Here is a 20,130-nt window from a genome sequence, read left to right as displayed (position 1 = left end):
CATCCAAATGGGGTTCTGGGTCTTCGGGTAACTGCAGTGATTTGGATTATGGGGCTGTACTGTCAGTTGTGCTGCTGTGGGTAGGGAAAGTGTAACACTGGAGAGGAAGGGAGCAGGAACAGATGCAGAGTTGTGCCTAAGTCCTAAGCAGGCTATTGTACTTTTGGTCCAATATGCAATCGTGTTAGATAATTAATAAACACACACAGAACAAGCTCGTACAAGAGTATTAATACCCTAACCATCACCTTTTACCTCTTGGGCTGAACTCATTTACCTTCCAAAGAAAGCTCAAGTTGAAACCAGTACAGCCACTGTTACCGCCTGAATGCTTAACTGCAGAACGTGCAATTATTGCCAGCACCAAAGAATGGAAGACAAACACGTAATATGTAATGAAATGCTACCCTTAAATTGAAAATAAGCACAACTACCAAATGCATGAAAAGCCAAAAACACTGAAAACGTTCTACTAGGAAATCTTGATTTAAGATTCAAGCAGCAAATATTCAATGCATCGAAAGGCCTCTGAGAGGCTCTGCAAGGGCTTGCGTACCACTGGAAATTTACCAAAACAGCTATTCTGAAGTAATTATAATGATAATCCACAATTAAAAAGCTTTCTAATGGGGCTTGCAATAAAAATGTAATTGGTGATTATGGAACGCCAAGATGATGTGCTTGTGCAGACAGCAATTTTGGGGCTACGAGCAGCAGCACAGGCAAATACAAATTTTGAATCAAAACAGAAGATTCAGACAGAGGCAGACAGATACCAGGGTTGGAGAAAGAGCAGCCAAGAAGCATTACAGCTATTATGGAAATACACAGACCAGTTACTCCATTCAATTATTAAGCACAGGAGTTTATAAAATTGAGAGGGTCAGCCTGTGGTAGAACAAGAGGATTTTTTTTTTTTAAAGGAGGTTGGAAACATGGATAGCAACATTCCTAAATTCTATTTAGTATATTTAAGGACACCCCTCTCCACCCCTCCCACCACACACAACCTTAAAGCACAACTTCAACAAAATGAGACCAGGCTGCAGTGCACAAATATTCCAACTATGTGTGAAAGTATGTACAATTAAAAGATTATCTTCAAATTATCATCTTTTAAACGTTAACATTGTACCACATCAGAAATCCAGTAATGTCAGAATACTGCATCTGATGGCAAATCCTTTTTATATTACATACAAATACAGAATATATCTTCTCCCATTAAAAAAATGATTCCTTTTCTTCTGGAGCATCTCACAGAGCATTATTCTGTCCACGTTAGCTCAGCTGAATCATTGATCCAGCCTGGAGGAGGTACTGTCTCTTCTCAGACGAGTTCTGCTGTTAATATCAGCAATGACAGGAGCAGCTTGTTGTACCAGCTGCTGTGCTACATTTAGATAATAAATGTGTTTAACTTGACTGTGAAGAAACAAAATCATGTCACATCTTTTAAAGACCTGTTCATTCAAACGTTGATAAAACGCATCTTTTCCATTTACCTACTTAGAGGATGCCCTGCAACCCTAGCATCGAACCACATTAATGAGTAGACTGAACTCCATTTCTTAATGAAATTAGCGCATGCAATTTTAAATTACCCTGGAAGCAGGGTTCTGTTTTCAAGTCTGTGACCAACAGTATCTGCCTAATGATGCAGATACATCATGAGCTGTACCAGGTCCTTCTCGAGGCAGTAATCTGAGGACAGCATATCAAGTGAGCTCTGGTAGGGTCTCTCAACCCACCTGGGTTACAGAGAGAGTACTCCATGTCTGGGTTATAAGCTGCATTTTTGCATTTCTCTTTCTTTTCTCCTTCTTTTAATACCACTTGTTCAAGTGTGACTATGGTTTTATGCTATGAACTAAAGCGTTGCTCTCACGCAGGCTGAAATAAATACAAAAGCTTTACACCAGGGTAGATTGAACCAAAAAGAACCAACAATATATGTACGTGGCAAAGACAAAATGCAGAAGAGAGGTTTTTCAGGATGGGAGAAAAGGAAGGAACCCGAGCAATCGTCCCCATCCAGAGATCCCACAGTCCCTCCAAGCACCATACCAAAAAAAATGCAAGGTGTTGTGCAGTTTGCCTCTTCTTTCTACCCACCAGACTGTTGGAATAACACAGTTTACAGCAGGCTCTGCATTTACTTGCTTATCAAAGACACCAGACAGACCAGAGCAAAAGCAGCTTTCTATTTCTAAGGGACACACAATGCCTACCCCAGGGTTCCCACACAGGTAACATCTATTTCTCAAGTAACATACAAAGCTGAGTGCATCCCAAGACAGTGGTGAGCTCTGGGGGCTGCTAATGCTTTCTGCCACTGCTGGTGATATCCAGATATTGGTGAAGGAAGAAAGGAGGGATGGTGACACTGGTGGGCAGACTTAAGGCTTAAGCTCCAGATTTAGCATGGCTGCAACTACAGGCTTCCCATGAAAGCCTGCCTACCTGAAAGGAAACAGCAATGAATTATTTGCTCTTTAGATTCTACTTTAAAGGGTCAAAAAATACTTCTGCCTGTCCTTCTAATCCTTTTTCAAAAGGCAACATTTGACTTCTCGTGTCCCTAATGCAAAAGAACATTAAAAAAAAAAAAAAAAAAGTTAAAAAGAAAAACACACACACACACAGATCACAGATGAAAGTGCTAACAGAAAGTGTTAGTACGGCTTGTGAGAACTGCCACACTGTCGGCCTGGCAGACATTTCTTCTAAAATCTCTTCCTAGAACATATGGGATCTTCTCTACTGATAAGTTTTTTAAGCTATTAGAAAAAAATGAGATTTCAATCTAACATGATGCTTTCATTTTCTGATTTTGCACAGACAATTTATGCCAATAATTAGCATTTTAAAAGAATACGCAGTGCTGTCTGGTATTTCTTGAGGGTATCTGAGACCAGAGCAGAATTTACTGAAGCACAAAGAGTCTTGCTTCCCTTTTAGATTAATTAGCAGCCCATTCTATGACACATTTTAAGTCAGACTTCTTATGGAATGGACACCTATGCGCTGTGTCCTGAGCTAAAATTAATCCACACATACAAACCCTGTATGTATTTTCAATGCAAAATGGGGTAGGAGGAAAGAAAAAGACAAAATGACTCCAAGGTGGAAGTTTTATTTCTGGTAGCTGTTGAAACAACAACTTATATTTAGGACGCTTGCATTACCAGTGCAATTGGCTCCTACAAAAATGTAAGTTTTTACATTTATCTTGGTGACTAGATTCAGATTTTTATCAAAAAAGGTTTCTCTCTCCAGTTTTGCTTGCTTGCTCTTAAACACCACAAATGTAAGAGAAGCGAAGTGCTACACAAGGAGAGTAGGGAGTAGCAGGTTGATGCTTTGAGATGACAAATGACACAGCAGTGAAATCAAGAGGCCTAATCTACTGTACCAGAGGACATGAGTGGAACCACGAGCTGAATGAACACAAGAGCCTGCTGACACGATGGCACCTCTGTCACTCACATGAGTACTGACCTACATAGTTGTTAATTTACCATGAAATCAGCAATCTTAGCTCTACACATGCCTTAACAAGAGGCACTGGGTGTGCTACTATTGCTGTTGACTTTGAAGGGAAGCGGAACTATTTGGGACACATGTAGTAAACCATCCATACAACACAGATCTGCAGTTAGCACTTTTAGCCTCCTCTTCCAGCTAATGAAGCGTTCCTTAACACCACCTTGTCCCCACAGTGCTGTCATCAAGACTTTACAACTCCTTCTAATATTCAACAAAGGTGTTTTCAGGGACAGCACTCTCAATGACTTGGGAGTTTCTCCTCCTATTCACCAGCACTCTAAGTGGCCTTCTGAATTAGCTCGGATGTCAAATCAAAAAACATCTGCAAAACAAGCTTCACAAAAGACTTTTCATTAAAAGATCCCATAAGCATTTAATTCTGTTGTACTTTTCATCAGACTTCTGTGTTCAGAACTCAGTGAGTAGACTCTCAACTTGAGCTTCCCACTGTATTAAGTAACTCGGCACTGGTAGGAATGCCAACATTCATGCAATCCCCTCATTTTCCCTCTCTTACCAGCATGCATTTCACTTGCTCGCTGTTCTGACAACCAGCAGGAGCAATGAATGGAGATTCCCCTTCATTTTGATCAAAATCTCTCCCCACCCAGTTGGCAAAGGCACTGAGAACCAGTGCTAGAAATCCACTGACCAGCCCCCTGAAAGTCTTAAGCACTGGTCATGAAAACTGGATGTATCTTTGCTCTTCTGGCTTGCAGCTCCTCTCACTAGGCCCATACAGTTGAACTGACATAGGAAGTAGTGCACCCACAATATAAAGACTAGTGAGTGAGAGGAAGAGTGGGGAAAGGAAATAGGAAGAGATACAGCTTAAACTGAAGCGTCTGCTATCATTTATAAGTCAGCGTTTCATTCAGGCTAGAGTTGCTACTGCAAATAGTATGAAGGACTCACATAGCTGTATTTTTGATGATCCTTCCTTGGTCCATTTTCTGCCCAATACCATGCACAACAAACACAATGTGACTAGTTTGTGGTGGCTTGTCTTCTAAGGTAGCTTCTTCTACATAGCCTCTATGTAGCCTTGTCCCACTACTTGAAGCTGTAGAAAAAACATTATCCTAGATCAGTTACATTCTACGAAGTGCAATGGTCTTACACGTTGACAGATGCTTCATTTGTCTCAGACCAATACATTAAAGTATCCTGAAAATACAATTATACAAAAAGAATTAGCATGTACTTTTTAAGAATCTGCAGTTTTAAACTCCTGAGAGATTTGAGCAACTAGGTGCAATTAACTGTATCACTCGATGCATTAATAGGCTATTTCCACTGTAAAGACAACCAATTTCAGAGCTGTTTGGAAAAACAGCTTTTGGAAAACATTTGTATAATTGTCCATCCACTTTTACAACACAGTGCTCTGCTTCTATGTACCTCAGCCATTAAACTTCCTTATATTTTCACCTTACTTCTACAGCATGAACTGATCATTGAAATGTCTTGCCAGCCAGTCGATATGCGTTGTCACTCTTTCTCTGACCCCATTAAGAGAACTGGCTGAAAAGCTTTGCAATTTTTCACTCTGACGGGAAAAATCTACATTTTATTCCAAGCCCATCCATCCTCAGATTTCCTCACTCATTCGCCAGCTGAGTGGCCAAACCAAAAATCAATGATGCTGGCAGATATGGGCATCCTCTTGCCGTCCTGCTGATGGCTTGTGAAACCCACTGGCACAGCGTGGCTTCATCCCCCTCTAGTGACAGACCCATATAGAAGGCAACAGCCTCATGTGAACGCTGGCTGTGCAATGGGAGAGAAGGATGAATCCAACAAGCCCTGCAAATGGCCATACAGAGGAAGAAAGCATCATTCCTCATGTGAAAATCCTAAACAAACAACTTGGTTTTCTTTTAAGGAGGAGGAAAACACAACAAAAACGCTAAGGGTGGTTTTTACACAGGACAGATTTATCAAGTGGGCTTCTATTTGATATTTCTTACCCCAAACTGCTTAGGACAGAGTTTGTTTATTATTTATTACACACTGCCCAAATCATGTTCTGGATACAGACTATTTCATTTCTTCTGTAATTTTGTGCAACAGCATTGAATTATATTAATTCTTGGCAAACATTAAGTATCCACCCAAGAGCCCTGTAGGTTAAGAGGGCATTAATTACAGAACAGAGGCATGAGATTAAAGCCAAACCTATTACTTGATCTTGTCTCTTCAGAGACCAAGGAAGAAAACAAATGGAATTTGTGTATTTTCTTGTTTTTGTAGCTGTCCAACACTGCACAGGAACATTACTGTAGAGAGGACAAGTTCCAGATTTCCACATTGGCAACAATCTGCCTTTCCTTTGAGGGGGAACATCCTCTCTTCCAACCTTCTCAGTCTCACTTGCTTTATAACTGGTAATTTTGAGCTTAAATGAGCTTGGATTTGTACTCAAAATACCTTCTGTCTAGGCGTAGCTGCTCACCCCTCCTTGCAGTTCATAGGTCTGTCTAATGAACAGAAAAAGGCAAGAACTGGCAAGAGGGGAATCTATGATCATGTATTTAAGGAATGCATCACAGTATGCAAGTACACGACAGCAAAATTAAGGTTGCAAAGGGAACTGTGATTCTTATATTGTGTCTGTTAGTCACTGCCATTGTTGTATTATAGTAGTAAGCTTATGAAAACTGCTGCTTCTAAAGTAATAATAAGAAATGTAATACAAATATGCCACAGACTATTCATGTATAATTACAATTATGCACAACAACCCAAGACACCTATTACACCCTTCTGCAAAACTCCAACAGCAAAAATGGGCCAGTCACATATTATAACTTCAAACTTGAAGTCTTCCCCTTCTAGTCTTAAGTAACAATCTTAAAATACCGGTATTTAAAAAAAATTCTTTACAAACGCTGAGAAATATTACCTTTGGAAAACCCCAACTTTTGTGTAACAGTTCTTGCAATTTTAGATGTTGTTGCATCACTGTAAAGATACACTTCATCCACACTGTGCCAGTCCACATGGTTGCGACTCAACTTTAGACTATGAATAGCTGCAGCAAAAAGGAACAATATTTAATTTAGATGGATAAAAGGAAAACAAAAGCCCATTCAAACACAGAAAGAAGGGTAATTCACACACACTTTAAAATCTAGAGCTCTATTACGCCTACATTCACACTACTTCTTACCTTGAATAGTTTTTACATTTCGGATTAATCTTACCAGGACAAACAGCAATTTGGAGACCCACTCTGAGGACATTTCACATCATTCTCCTGCCACCCTCACCTTGGGCTTCCAAAATATATCCATAACTGAAAACAAAGAACGGGGGGGCAGGGAGATGCACCTCAAAAATACTGCTGGCTGGTGTGATGACCAGGTAGCTGCCCCATATACTCTTTGCTAGAAAAGCTCAGCTGCACTCCTATTTTCTCTGTCCTGAGACTGCTCAGTGGGATCCCTGGTTTTGAACAAGGCTACGGAGCTCTACAGCAACACAGAGGCTTTCAAGGCTCTGTTACTCGAAGGCTCCACTGCATCTGCTAGCCTTTCAGAAACGGCTAGGAGATGGAAATGCAGTTCAATGAGAAAGCCTCTGAATGAGTAATTTCTGGCACCGAACAGAATCTCGCTCTTTCAAAGGCCACTACGAGCTCTATAGAGCATTTGTGCAGTTCCTGTGTTTTCCAGATTTGGAACTGATTGAATTCTGGGACCAACCTCATGACACTGCCCGATTGTCGGATTAAGCACAGCAGGCATGTTGTAATGCAAGGCAGAAACTCTCAGCTGAGCTTGGAGCTGGAGTAAGCAAAACCGTATCACAGCTCTATTGCTTGTAATGCAGATTTCACCTAGGTTTGGAAATCTGCTGCTTAGGACTCATCTAATGCGGGATATGCAATACTTGGAAAGCTGACAACTAACAGCAATAGCCCTCTGACAAGAAAGTGTTATTTAACTATGTCATTGGTCTTGCTAAAAAGCCCAAAGTCACGGAAAACACCCAGAGGAATTTTATTTTTTTCCGTAACAAGTGGAGCCCTAGCCTGTTCCCTACTTAAAGTCACTCGTATGTTTTGTACTCTAAAAACATTCTGAGAAAACTTGAGCCATCATGGTTTCGTATTTTAACTCTCTTGCAGCACAAACCAGCCACATTAAATTAAATGTTGTGACCTTTCTCCTATAGTATGTGCTTTTTTTTTTTTTCCCCGAGGCAGACAGAACTAAGCCTTATGACAAACTGAATCAAGTCTCTAAGAAACAAGGGGATTAGAAAAGGATGACCCCTTTTGCCACAGTAAATAACTGATACACAAAAAGTAACTAGAACTACATGGCTGTTTGACACTGGCAGAGCAGAGAAGAGGAAGGGAAGCCAGCCTGACTTTGCAGGGCAGACACGTCAGCCCAGGCTGATGACTGGCCAGAGCAAGAAGCAATCTAGCGAGAACTCAATGAATGAGCAAACTGCTTCCTAAACACCCCTACAGGCAGAGAGATGAGTTCATGCCCAGAAATCTCAGTTTAGAACTGGATAAGAAAGGGAATTCCCACCAAAGCTTCCTCTTTCAGGCTTGGAGTCAATGCACCAGTCTGTGATGTCCTGAGAGGCAGGGAGTCCAGTGGCAAAGTGACTTCCTTGCAGATCTGTCTGCAAACTCCTCTATCCCCAAATCCACGATCACTGCAGACTTCTTATGCATCATCCAGCAGGTCTTTAACAGGCTTGTTCCATTCACGTTCTATGAAATCACTCAGTATGTTCCTGGGGAAGCTGACAGAGGAGGGCTGGAAGCATGATGCATCTGAAGGTTGCGTGTTCAAGGTCCAAACCATGCCCAGCAAGAAGCAGAGAAGCCTGTGACTGAATTGCTTATTACCACCACTGGAAAAGGAGTGGTTTGGGATGGGTGATCCTTAAATGCTGTCTGCAATCAGGGGTGGTCCCCCCAACCTTTTTTTTTTTTTTTTTTTTTTTACAGCACTTGGACTATGTATCCTTCCTTTCCGTCTAACACCAAAAATAACATTTTAAAAGGTGCTTTGTCTTGAAAAATTAGATTATTATGAAAATAATCATTCTTAAAAAGAAAAAAAAAGAAAAAAGATGCAAACCATGCTTCGCAGGTATGGAATAACAAGGGCTGCCATTGCTATTTTGAACCTGAACATGGGTAAGAGAGAATGTTTTTCCTGAAGACGAGATAACATTGATTTACATTTTGTTTTCAGACACAGAGGCTGACTGTGATGTAAACTTCTTGCACGTTGCAGAGGTAGCCAAAGTGACAACCATGGAGCTGTTCACACCAAGAAGCGACACGGAGTGTCAGAAAGTCACCAAGGCATGTCACAGTTTGCCTGAGGAAGCAGAAGGTAGCAAGCTGCAGAATTCAGATCAGGCAGTGGGTACAGCACAGGGGAATGCTTTTCATGCTCATTCCTCTGCCTTCTGGCCCTCCAGCAGCACGCTCGCTATGTTTGTGGCTTCATCCCAGGGCACCAGGTTAGGATGTTGCTGAGCTCCACTGAGATCTGACTGTGGCTAAGGCATCTCTGAAAGGCAGGCACAAAAGACAAAGATCTCCTCGTAAAACCACAGGACAGGAACCTCCCTCTGGATCTGACTTCTTGCAGCTTTGTTTTCACATGAGCTACTTCACTGACACTAAGAAGATGCACAGCTTCCCTAGCAGGAGTTGTAGATGCATCTTCCCCAGTTGGCAAAACCCCTAAGCAATCTGCACACAGCTCAGTTTTATGGTTTGATATTAAAGACCAAGCCCGTAGAAATGAGACCAAGTTTTGGTTTCCTCTGTAGCCAGAAAGAAAACTTTTTTTTTTTTTTCAGGAATACCAACCAAGACAGACACCTAGAGTATGAATAAGAAGGCACAGCCCCACTTCAGATGCAAGACAGGCTGCTGCTAGACAGAGAGAAGCAAAGATGAAATGAGATGGATCAAGAAAGGCCTTCTACTGGCTAAAAATTTTTCTATTTTTCACTCTTTTCTATCACACAAATCTCCAGTTTCATCAAGACAGATGAACATAGATGGAAAAAACCCTCTACAAAGTCTAAATATGAAAATGGAGAAACAAAAAAAAAAGAAAATACAAAGTATGTATTCCTACAGCCTTGAAGAACCTGGCCTCAATTAGACAGCAGAAACTCATCTGGAGCCAAAATGACTAGAGAATAACTGAGGAGGTTTTTTTGTATTGTTTTTTTTTCATGCCAATAGCACAAAATGCATGGAGAAGCTGGGGATGTGCACACTGCACGTGCACTGCCAGTGCAAACAGCCGCCTGGCTCCAGTGCTCGAGGAGCACTTCCAGCAGAAAGCACTGGCAGACAGGCACTAGAAGATGGTATTTCACAGAGCCAAGAGTTTTAAATTAAGTATCTTTTAAGGTAAGCACCTGGTTTCCACTCGGTGCTTTCATCTACCTGCCAAGACCAAAGCATGGGGCGATTCTTTTCTACCAGTTTCTGTGCTCACGTCAAAATCAATAGAGGAAAGCATCTTTGAAGTGCTAAGAGCTCCACAAAGGCACTGTCACTCCAGTTAGGGATAAAGACCAGAGAAGGATACACACAGTTTGAAATCCCTTCCTGCCTTCCCTCCTCCTCCAAATTTATTTTTAAATAACTCTGTGTTGCAATCAGCCTCAGTTTCTGCACGAAAGCTGGCCAGATCATACACACAGCTGAAAGCATAATTTGGCCATTATTGTTCTTTTTTAAACAACTTTGAAGTTCTGGTATGTAAACCTGAGGTACAGTTGTGGACTTTAAATCATTATTTTTCATTTAATACACAAAAGCACATGAAAAAGGCTGTTGCTTTTAATCAAATTGGGCTGTTTCACATTGCTGTCCTTTTTCTATGGCACTTCACCACCTCTTAATGCATGAACACCACTAATTGCTATAAAAGCAACTCTAATTCAAGCCCATTCAACAATACAACTGAACATGATTTGGTGAAAAATACATAGAATAATTTAAAAACTACAAGGACAAAATGAAAGGCAGAAGTCTTTTCTTACTGTTTAAGACAGAAGTTACACTCTCCACCTTTAACAAATCTGAGTTCCATGTGTGGGAAGAGGCAGGAAAAAGTTGACTATGCACCATTTGGAGTTCAGGCATTTGCATTTGGACTCAGTTACCAAAAAATATCATTATAGGAAGTCAAATGGCAAGTATTAATGCATGTCAAAATATGTTCTCATCCTTCAAAATATTCCTAGGAACTAAAAGAATATATGGCATGACAAGAAGATTTCTAAACCTACCATGTGTATTTACATTTTAAATCAAAGGTGCAGTTTTCAGAAGTCTATTTCCACAGTCACTAAGAGTTTAATCTTAGTTTAAGTATTACCATGCTTTAACGGTGCCGGAGAAAGAGATCAGTGACAGGTACTTTTGAGCTTCCTGCAATCATTAATGGCTCTACTCCCACCTTCTGAAACAAATTTGCACATCAGCTGCTGCAAAGTTCACAGTTCAGTGACATAGCAGCCTTGATCATGTATCCTGTACCGCCTCCCTTTTTTAAATCATGTGTCCAAAGTCTTATTTCATTTCAGTATACAAAAGCTGCTGTAAAAATAATTTACAACACAAAATTAAAGATGCATGCATTATCCAAAAAGTGGCAAACAAAATATTATCTAGTATAAAACTCTTCATTCAGTTCAATCCCCCATTCCTTCTCTGACACAATTTATCTTAACACCAGGCCTGTAGAGAAAGTTGCCTGTAGGTTATTGAAAAAGCCAAACCACGTAGTAAGAGCATAACAAAAGTTTATAGTTTTTATCAATCACAAGCAATTATAACAGAGATTACAGCATCATACTGCTAACATCTACTTTCTCTATGATTTACAACGCTGCTACTTTTCTTCTAGGATTGGTGATGCTTTTTCCTTCCCTTTTGAAGAAAATGGCATGAGCACAGCTCAAGACATTGAAGCATGTAATTCTAACACATTTCACTGGTATGAGCAAACTAGAATTTAAAGCTTCCTAAAGCAGGAGTACTACAAGGAAAAAAAAATAAAAATCTACAATTACTGTACCTTGGGAACGCTTTCGCTTAAGACATGCAGCATCTGAATTCTCCTTATATCCTCTCCATTTGAACAAAGAAGGGAGGGAGAAGGGAGGGAGGTAGTAGTGAACTAAAAGTAAAAACACTGAGCTTCAAAGTAAAATTTTTAAAAGGGGTGTCATTTTTTCATTAATGTTAACATTTTTAGAAAAAAAAAAGTTGGTGCATTTATTGAAAATGTATATATACATTTAAACTGGTTTTGTAGCAAAAGTGTCAGGTCACATTAGCCAAATTCAATTTCATCACTCTTCAGAAGTGGTTATAACATCACAACAAAGCTAAAGGCATTATTAGTAAAGGAAAGCTGTGACACAGCACAAGCAGTCTCCCTGAGTGCCTTTGCATTAACGTGTACAAAAGCATAAACACACTATTTGGTATAGGGTAGAACACAGAAACCCTTAAGTACACTCTAAAGATTTAAAACCAAGAAAAAAAAAACAACTCCATTTTAATCACAGCTCTATTACTTTCCCCAAAGAGTGTAAGAGGATCATTAAAAGTTAGATTAGCCAAAATATCCTCCTGTCCCTGTTTTGTAAGTCCTCTAGAAGCTGCCTTCAGCACAGCATGCACTTTGCCTCCGACAGCCCTCCCATCTGCAAACAGGAGCTTCCCCTTGATGGTAAGGCAAGTCCATGACTTTTATTAGATTTTTAATTGTCTTATCTCACTAAGAATACTGAAATATTGCATAGCAGACCAGAAGATTCTTTTTCATGGACTTACCTTCACATCGGTGCTGTGTGATTATGGTAGAAATATATAATGTAAGTGAAAGCTGCTGCTGAGCAAGTTAAATTATGTGGTCACGAAGCTGCTTCTCTTGGTACTTAAAAAAAGGGGAAAAGTCCTCAGTTATAACAGATGGCTTTTACATCTTGGAGGCTTCCTGAGCAAAGCTGACAGTGAGGCCCTGCAAATCTAACTCTTCTGTGCTAATGCTCTGGGGGCCTTCATACAAATAGCCTTACATCCTAAGCAAACCAAATAGTTTCAAAATGCTCTAGCCTGAAAAAAAAAAATGCAGTCAAGAGGGTGTGCCTAAATCCAAGGAGAAATCAAGAGTTTCCAGTTGGGCTTCTGAATCCATGAAGTCACTAAAGCTGCAACAATCGGTCAGCCTGCTGGAAAACATGGAATTTTCAACTGAAATGACATCTTCCCTTACGAACACCGGGAGTAATTAGTACTCTGCAGCCCAGCAGCTTACGCCAGCGCCAGTGGGTGATATTCCACGCTAGCGTCAAGGGCTTCTCACGCTTCTTCCTACCCTCAGCTAACAGCTCTGTCAGCAGATGCCTTAATACAGATGCAGGCTAAGTGTATTACTGCTGTACATCTGTTTTCTACAGGAGAAAACTAGGCTCATAGTTCCTGCACTTGGGACCTGATGGAATAATTTAGTCTACAGAGTATTTTACTCGCTGTGGCAATACAGCTCACAAAAGGAATACACACAGGATATTCAAGTCAAGTGTAAGAAAGAGTTTTTTTTAATAGTGACAGTGGTAAAACATTGGTACAGACTGCCCAGAGCTTCCTTAGATGGAGATGATCAAAACCCCACTGGAAGCACTCTGAGCAGCCTGCCCTCATCGGCCCCGCTGCTTTGAGCAAGGGGGTTGGACTAGATCTCCACAGATCCCTCTGATCTTGACGACTTTGGCTCTAGGAACAAGGCTTTCACTTGTAAAGGTTAACTTAGTCAGCTGCAACAACAACAAAAAATGCCTTTTTTTTTTTTTTTTTTTTTTTTTTATGAACAGGGAAAAGCATATTTGAAATCTAAGGCAGAACAGAGCATCTACTCCAAATGTAATTTTTCTTTTTTCCATGGCATCTAACCACACACTGAAAATCCATAACAAAACACAATAAACTTAGGCAGTTTCAATATCAATGCATTATAGAATTTGTTCTGATTCTGACTCAGGGGATTTTTTTCCACATTTCTTATAACCTAACACAGAATCGATCACAGAGTAACTTCCATGGAAAGGACTTACTGGGGGTTGTCTGCTCCAATCCCCCCCCAGACAAGATAAATTTTTAAATTTAATCCTGTCCAGCACGATCCCCTTGTGCAGCAGACAAGACTGAAGCTTTACCACATACCAGGCAGCTGTGGGTCCCATGGACTGAGCTTCCAGCTGAAAGTCAGCCTGTTCTGTGTCACAGAAGCTGCTCCTCCATCCTTGATCACCTCCCTGCACTTGGGCAGTGGGCTGCCTGCTGACAGCTCCTCTGTGCCACGGGAGCTCATAGCGAGGGGTATGAGGGCTCTGCCCACACAGCAAGGCAGGAAAATCAACAGTAAAGTTGCAGAACATCACTGCCTTTATGTGGCTGGATGTTGTTAGCAGAACATCTCGACTAAGGAGCTTTGAGAACCTGCCATGATCTAAGTGCATGGTTCTGTTTTCTCTTTCAATGGCCTTGATACCATAAAGTCACTACAGAATGATGCTCCTTGAAGAAGTCCTGAACTCATCGGCTGCCTGAGCACACACAAAAAGCAGCTTCTAAATCTTATTTTATTCTGTGCATTTTAGGCTTACTGACTGCTAACAACGTATTATGTTACCCTTTTTGGATTCCTTTCTAGATGTTTTCATCTCAATTACTGCTTTGCAGAACAAGTGTTATAAAAAAGGTCTCTCAGAAATATTTATAGAATTATTTGACAACAGTAATATGTTTGAGTATTACAAATGGGTTTATCCAGTACAAGAAAGGTCTGTATTACTGCAGAAAGACAGAAATGTCTATCCATTCTCAGTGTGATCAAATAAAAACCTCAGATATTTTCATATTTTAAGTGTTAATATTTATATTTAAAATTTTGAATTTAGATCAAAACATCACCTTACATCTTGTGCTGATATTAATTTATGTCCGATGTTTTTAAACATTTTTAGAAGTAAAATTAATTGACTTAAGTTGGAAGTTTGAAGAATGGGTTTTCCTTAAGAAAGTTATGCAAAGCCAATACATAAGAGAGCCTAGTGTTACCCGGATGAAAAAAACAAAAACAAAACAAGTAGTAGATAAATGAATTTGAGGGCCCAACATTGTCTACTAGGAGGACAACAAATCAGACCTGGAAGCCCACATACACTGCTTCAGCAATGCAGCATCTCATTTAGGGGTGTAATGTGTCAGACTCAATCACTTTTAGCAAAGTGTTGAGCAAACATTAAGTTCTACTCCCCACTACAACTACTAAATGACAGCTACTCAAAAAAAAAAAAAAAAATTAAAATTCCTTAAAGTAATGAGAAGCCAGAGGATACTTTCCTGAATCTGCTGATACTATACTTGTGATCTGCATCAATTCCACCACAGGCTGCAGACAACAGAGTCGACACAGAAATGCAGCCAAACCTCTGGTGCTCATCCTCAGTGTGGTTTCCTCCTGTAGCTGTAGTGGTTACCTTGTCTTACAAGACAGAAGAGCAATGCCCCTTCCTGTATCTATCAACTATTAAACTAACCCTTAACACTGAAAAACACATCTGGAATTCAGCCAGGATCGAAGCAGGCTCCAGGGTGATGAGATGTGAAAGAGAGGGCAGTCAAGCTAGGGAGGAGAGAGGTGATGCCCTTGCAGCGTTTCCTTCCACTGGTATTCTGGTCACAGTCCTCTGGCCTGGTTTGAGGCATCTCAGGGGGCAGAACATCCTGCACAGTCGATGAGGAGAGAGAGGCTCGTGCCCTCACCATCCCTTCTCACCATGTACACATCTGCCTGGTCTGTGGTGGCCTGGGGAATCAGCTGTAGCATCCCCACAGCTCACATGCACGCTGCACTTCAGAGATCTCCGGTAACTGGCCTCTTAAGGCATTACAGGTGCTAAAACATTCAGGGCTAAGCATCCCTCCAGAAATCACAGGAATTTGTCTCATTTCTACAAGCAGCAGGAAGAGCTCTGGTAGCTGGGAACCTCATCTATGAACTCCTACAGAGCATAACCTTCTGGGAACAAAATCCAGATCAACTAGATATTGCAGGACTACTAAAGGTGACATTAATCTGCTTGGACAATGCCAAGGAACGGGCACAGGTAACATGCATAGTGCTCATTGCCCCTTTTTGCAAAGCTGAACTCATCTGTATGGCTGATTCTACACAAACAAGGAGAACAGCATGCTCAGCCTGTGCTTAAATGGGGTCAATCCAATGCCAGCGATGTGCTAGCAGGCTACTGAAAAGCTGAGGGTGCTCAACACTGCTAAACTTGCTCTGTTTTCTCCAGGAAAAGATTTCAGAGAACAAAAAAAAAAAGCACATGAACTGTACACTGAATCTTAGATGCTAGCTTACAGGACATCATATGCTGCTCCAATGTAGTAGGCTGAAAAGGATTATTAAAGTTATCCAAAGCAGAAGCAGCAGAATGGGAACCTGCTCCTAGCTTCTCAGCCTTCTGCCACCACTTACGGCAAAAACTAGGGGAAAAATCAGGAACCACCCAGTTTGTCAGTTGAGTATCAACAAGGTTCTCATTGCCAAGCTAGCTTTTCATTATTTATGATGCAAAGTAGCATGTTCAAATAATAAAGTAATTATATGTAAGTAATAGGAGGCTTTGTTACAGCAGATTGCCTTCACTTTTGCTGAGGAGTCACGTAAGATTGCTGTTTTTTCACCATTTACAATGTTTTATCACAGCATCGTGAACAGCCATTTTGCCTCTCAGTGATATTTTACAAATCTATTCTAACTTCCATTTGTCATACCAGCTAATAACAGCTACCTGGAAAATTTGGTGGGACCAAATGTATTTTTTAATACAGGATGCAATTACAACGATTTGTAGCAACAAGGCATTTAAGGAATTTAAGCTGAATTCAGCACTTCAGCTAGTTAGGTTTACTTCACCGAAGACCACGCAAGTCACAAAGCTTCTCCCAGTGCTGTGTGCAGATGGTAATCATAGATGCCAGCTGACCAGAGATGTTTTAGAGGCACATCATCATCATGACAAAATCACTTCCCACACTTACTGTTTAATAATTTTTCTGCAACTCCCCTATTGCTACAAAAAATTATTGAAAGGTTTTGGTGACTGCATACAGAGCTATTATTTTTTACATTAGTTTTCAGAAAAGCTCTGGTGGAATCTCTCTGGAATTTCTTTCTGGTCTTTTATATTTTTGTAAATAACAGGGACTGTATCTTTCTCACCACTTTCCTCAAGCTTTTCTGCCCCAAATCTGAAAATTTCTATTCCATAAGCCAGACTTTTGCTGAAAAAAGCCCACCTGAGCTCCATTCCTTACACAATGAGGTGCGCTCACGTGCAAACAGACGTTATTCCTTCCTTCCATGCAAAGTTAAGCTACCAAAGGCTGGAAGCACTCAGCAGCCATAAAGATGTGCTTTCCAAGCAAAAGCATACTGCCCTACCAGAACAACACTGTGCTCACGGGGAGGGTACAGCTGTAATAGCAAAGCTGAGCTTTGTTTCAGTCCACTGAAACAATAAATATTAGCACATTTAAAAACAGGTAACAGTGCCCTTCCAAAGAGGGTTTTTGCTGGCACAGTTCTGTGGCTCAGGGGTCACACAATATGTACCTACCTGACAGAGCTGTTAAAGCAGAAGGCTACTGCAGACTTGGCCAGAGAGAAAGAATTTTTAAAGTGGTACAAATAGAAAAAAAATAATTCAGAGTTTTTGCTAGCTTTGAGGGGAGTTAGGAACTTAACTGCTTTCTGCATTACTAACAGATCTCCATAAAACAAAAAATGCTCTTCTGATTTTCCTACAGTTATTACAGAAGAACCCTGAATACTATCTTGCTTCTAAATTATTAACGAGGTTTTCCTTGCGTGGTCACACAGTTCCCACAGTACTCCTCCATGTTCATGGCCAAAACACAGCCACTCCTTCATTCTCTAACTGTTTTGTACAAAAAAAGTTGAGTTCTAAAGAAGTTTAAACATAAAGCTGCTCCGTAAAGAATAACACAACCAAAATGCTACTAAAATGTACTGGAAGGGCTCTGTACTTGCAGCTCTTTTTTTTTTTGTGGAAGTGGAACAAGTGACAACCAAAACACAAAAGCAAGGTGTGAAAGCCAAAAATACTGAGTTTTGCTGTGCTACGCTTACCCAGAGCAACCAGTTCAACTGCATGCAATAGACAGACAGAAATTTCAGAACACTGTTCTTAAAAACGTTAAATGCATTTGACTGAGATTCCCAAGAACACTAACTGGGCATCCTCAGCCTGGTCATTAAGTATAAGGATTTACATAACAGTACGAATGCCTAAGATTTTCTATAGCTGAAAACTACTCTAATAAAGTCACAGATTGAACTAGAATGGAAAATGATCCGTAAATGTCATCTGTAAAATTGATGCTCCCTTTAGGGCAGAGTTAGGAACATGGGCTAGAGAGCTGAGAGCCAGTCTGCATTCAGACACTGACACTCTTCTTGGCCCACAAAGAGATTTCAGTTTGAAGTAAGATTTCAAACAAAGCAAAGTGGGAGCAAAAAGTTGATCCATGAATATAATTTTACAGTGTTCATCAAATGTGCTAGCAGGAAATCCTACAACATTAAGATGCACTGGAGAAGGGGAGAGCAAACTGAAGTCTATAATATTGCTCATTACATAGGATGGAAAAGCATCACAGATCATGCTCTTATAAAAGACCCCAGCTGTCCAGAAAACATACTATAAAAATGATCTTACCTTCCTTTCCATCAACAGGTTTTGATACTTCCATATCAAAGCTCTCCTGCAGCTGCTGGCCTCTGAAGCGGTTGAGATGCTCCTGCTCTATTAGGTTACTTTCCTCCTCTTCCAGAGGTTGCCACGTACCATCAATAAACCATTGTCCACGCATTACAGGAATCTTTTCAGTTTCTAAAAAATCAAACAAGAGATTCTTTAATGCTGCAGATCACAGACTGACAGCAGATAAAAGGGAAAGGGAACTCGGCGGTGTTTTGATGAAAGAGTTACACTCCCTCTGCTGGGACCCCTAACAAGGTAACCGCAACTGCCTTGAGAAACACCACGTCTTCCCACGGGGCTGTGTTTGAGGATGTGAAGGATGGACAGAAAGATGTACATTCTGCAAAATTTCTTCAGGGTTGATTTCAAAAAAGAGCTCAACTTTAATGGGATTATGCTCCTCTCTACCCAGCTGCCCTGTATTTAAAACGTTTCTCTATGCAATTTGACCAATATGAACCAGGGGTTTCAAAGTCATAAGGATGATGCAGAACGAGGAGACAAAACCACACAGCTTACCCTGACTGCACAGAGCTTTGTTTCCTTTGGGAATAGCACTTAAAATAACTCCGTTTGCATATCACTTAACATAAAGGATGTATTTCAAGTTATTTCTTGATGAAAATCAGTCTTGCAGTGAGGGTCGTTTTCAGTCCCTGTCACTCTAGTTTCATTTTCAGCACTCTGAACGAGGAGGCTGGGTGCAGAGTATTTGCTGCCCACATGACAAGACAAAAGTCTCTGAAAGAACACGGCCTGGTATCTATTCACCAAACCATGACTGATGCCCCGACTAAATACTGGAGCTGCAGGGCGCAGGAATTCTCCTATTACACAGCTCCCTGAAGGAAGCTGAGACACCACTATCCATTTTAACTAGCTCGGCTCAGAATTTCTCCTCCTATACCTGGAAGGCTGAGAACAGCAGTGCTGGGTGTTTGAGCTGTGTCTGTGCACCTCCAGCCTCGTGGGACTGGCACAGAAACCCAGGGGGCTGAACGAGACCCCCGGGTGATCCCACTGCTGATTTCCAGCACACGCTCACGCGTGCTGCTGCATCCTGCAGATATAAAGGGAAACTCAGCCAAATGCAAACATTTGGTGTGTGTACAGACTAATGCACAAGCTCAGCTCTCCAAAGAAGTCCTCAACCACAAAAGGAGAGGCTTGGAAAAGGGAATGGGAAAAAAAAAGCGTTAGGTTTTACTGCCCAAAAAAACATTCCTACTTGGAAGGTGGGAGAACAGCCGGTAACAGCTGAAAGAGAAACAATAGATGCAAAAAAAAGTAAAGGAACATTAATGGGGTAAAATGCAAACAAAAATAATAAAAAAAAAAACAACCAAGCAATGAAAAAAAGTCAATAGAAAGCACAAAGACTTCATGGTTCCTGAGCAAAGGACAGAAAGCAGAGATGCCTGACCTGGCACCAGGCTGGCAGGAGCACAGCGGGGTTCAGCAGAGCTGCCAGCAGATCTCTCATTGCCTGAGCACCACGTTGGGATGGGCCATGTCCCACTTAGCTGGATGTAGGGTTGCTGGATGCAGGTTCAGGAGCCTCTGCACTGCCCTCTGATACAGATATGCCCCTAACTTGCCTTGTGCCCATGGATGCTGATACACAGCACAAGTATTTTAAGTACTTTTCACGCCAGCTGCTCACAGGTGAGAATGTGTAAGTAGCAGAGATTTGCCAGCACCTCC

At 41.0% G+C, this 20,130-nt stretch overlaps 1 protein-coding gene across 4 annotated transcripts in view; it reads right to left on the bottom strand.

Annotated features, from left to right (window-relative positions):
* The window catches only part of DDHD1 (DDHD domain containing 1), a 65,668-nt gene that overhangs the window by 32,320 nt on the left and 13,218 nt on the right, over positions 1-20,130 (bottom strand). For 2 of the 4 annotated variants that reach the window (XM_084520303.1, XM_084520305.1), the window contains 4 exons: positions 18,382-18,555; positions 11,637-11,738; positions 6,455-6,583; positions 4,465-4,612 (listed from right to left, as the gene is read on the bottom strand). In XM_084520303.1, the coding sequence (XP_084376429.1) occupies positions 4,465-4,612; positions 6,455-6,583; positions 11,637-11,738; positions 18,382-18,555 (553 nt within the window). The remainder of the gene's footprint in view (positions 1-4,464; positions 4,613-6,454; positions 6,584-11,636; positions 11,739-18,381; positions 18,556-20,130) is intronic. The other 2 variants (XM_084520304.1, XM_084520306.1) reach the window with 1 other exon arrangement.

Source organism: Aythya ferina (genome assembly GCF_964211825.1).
Source record: "Aythya ferina genome assembly, chromosome: 5".
In the NCBI taxonomy this organism is placed as follows: domain Eukaryota; kingdom Metazoa; phylum Chordata; class Aves; order Anseriformes; family Anatidae; genus Aythya; species Aythya ferina.
The sequence above is the reverse complement of the archived record's forward strand: the minus strand, read 5'-3'. Positions and strand labels throughout refer to the sequence as shown.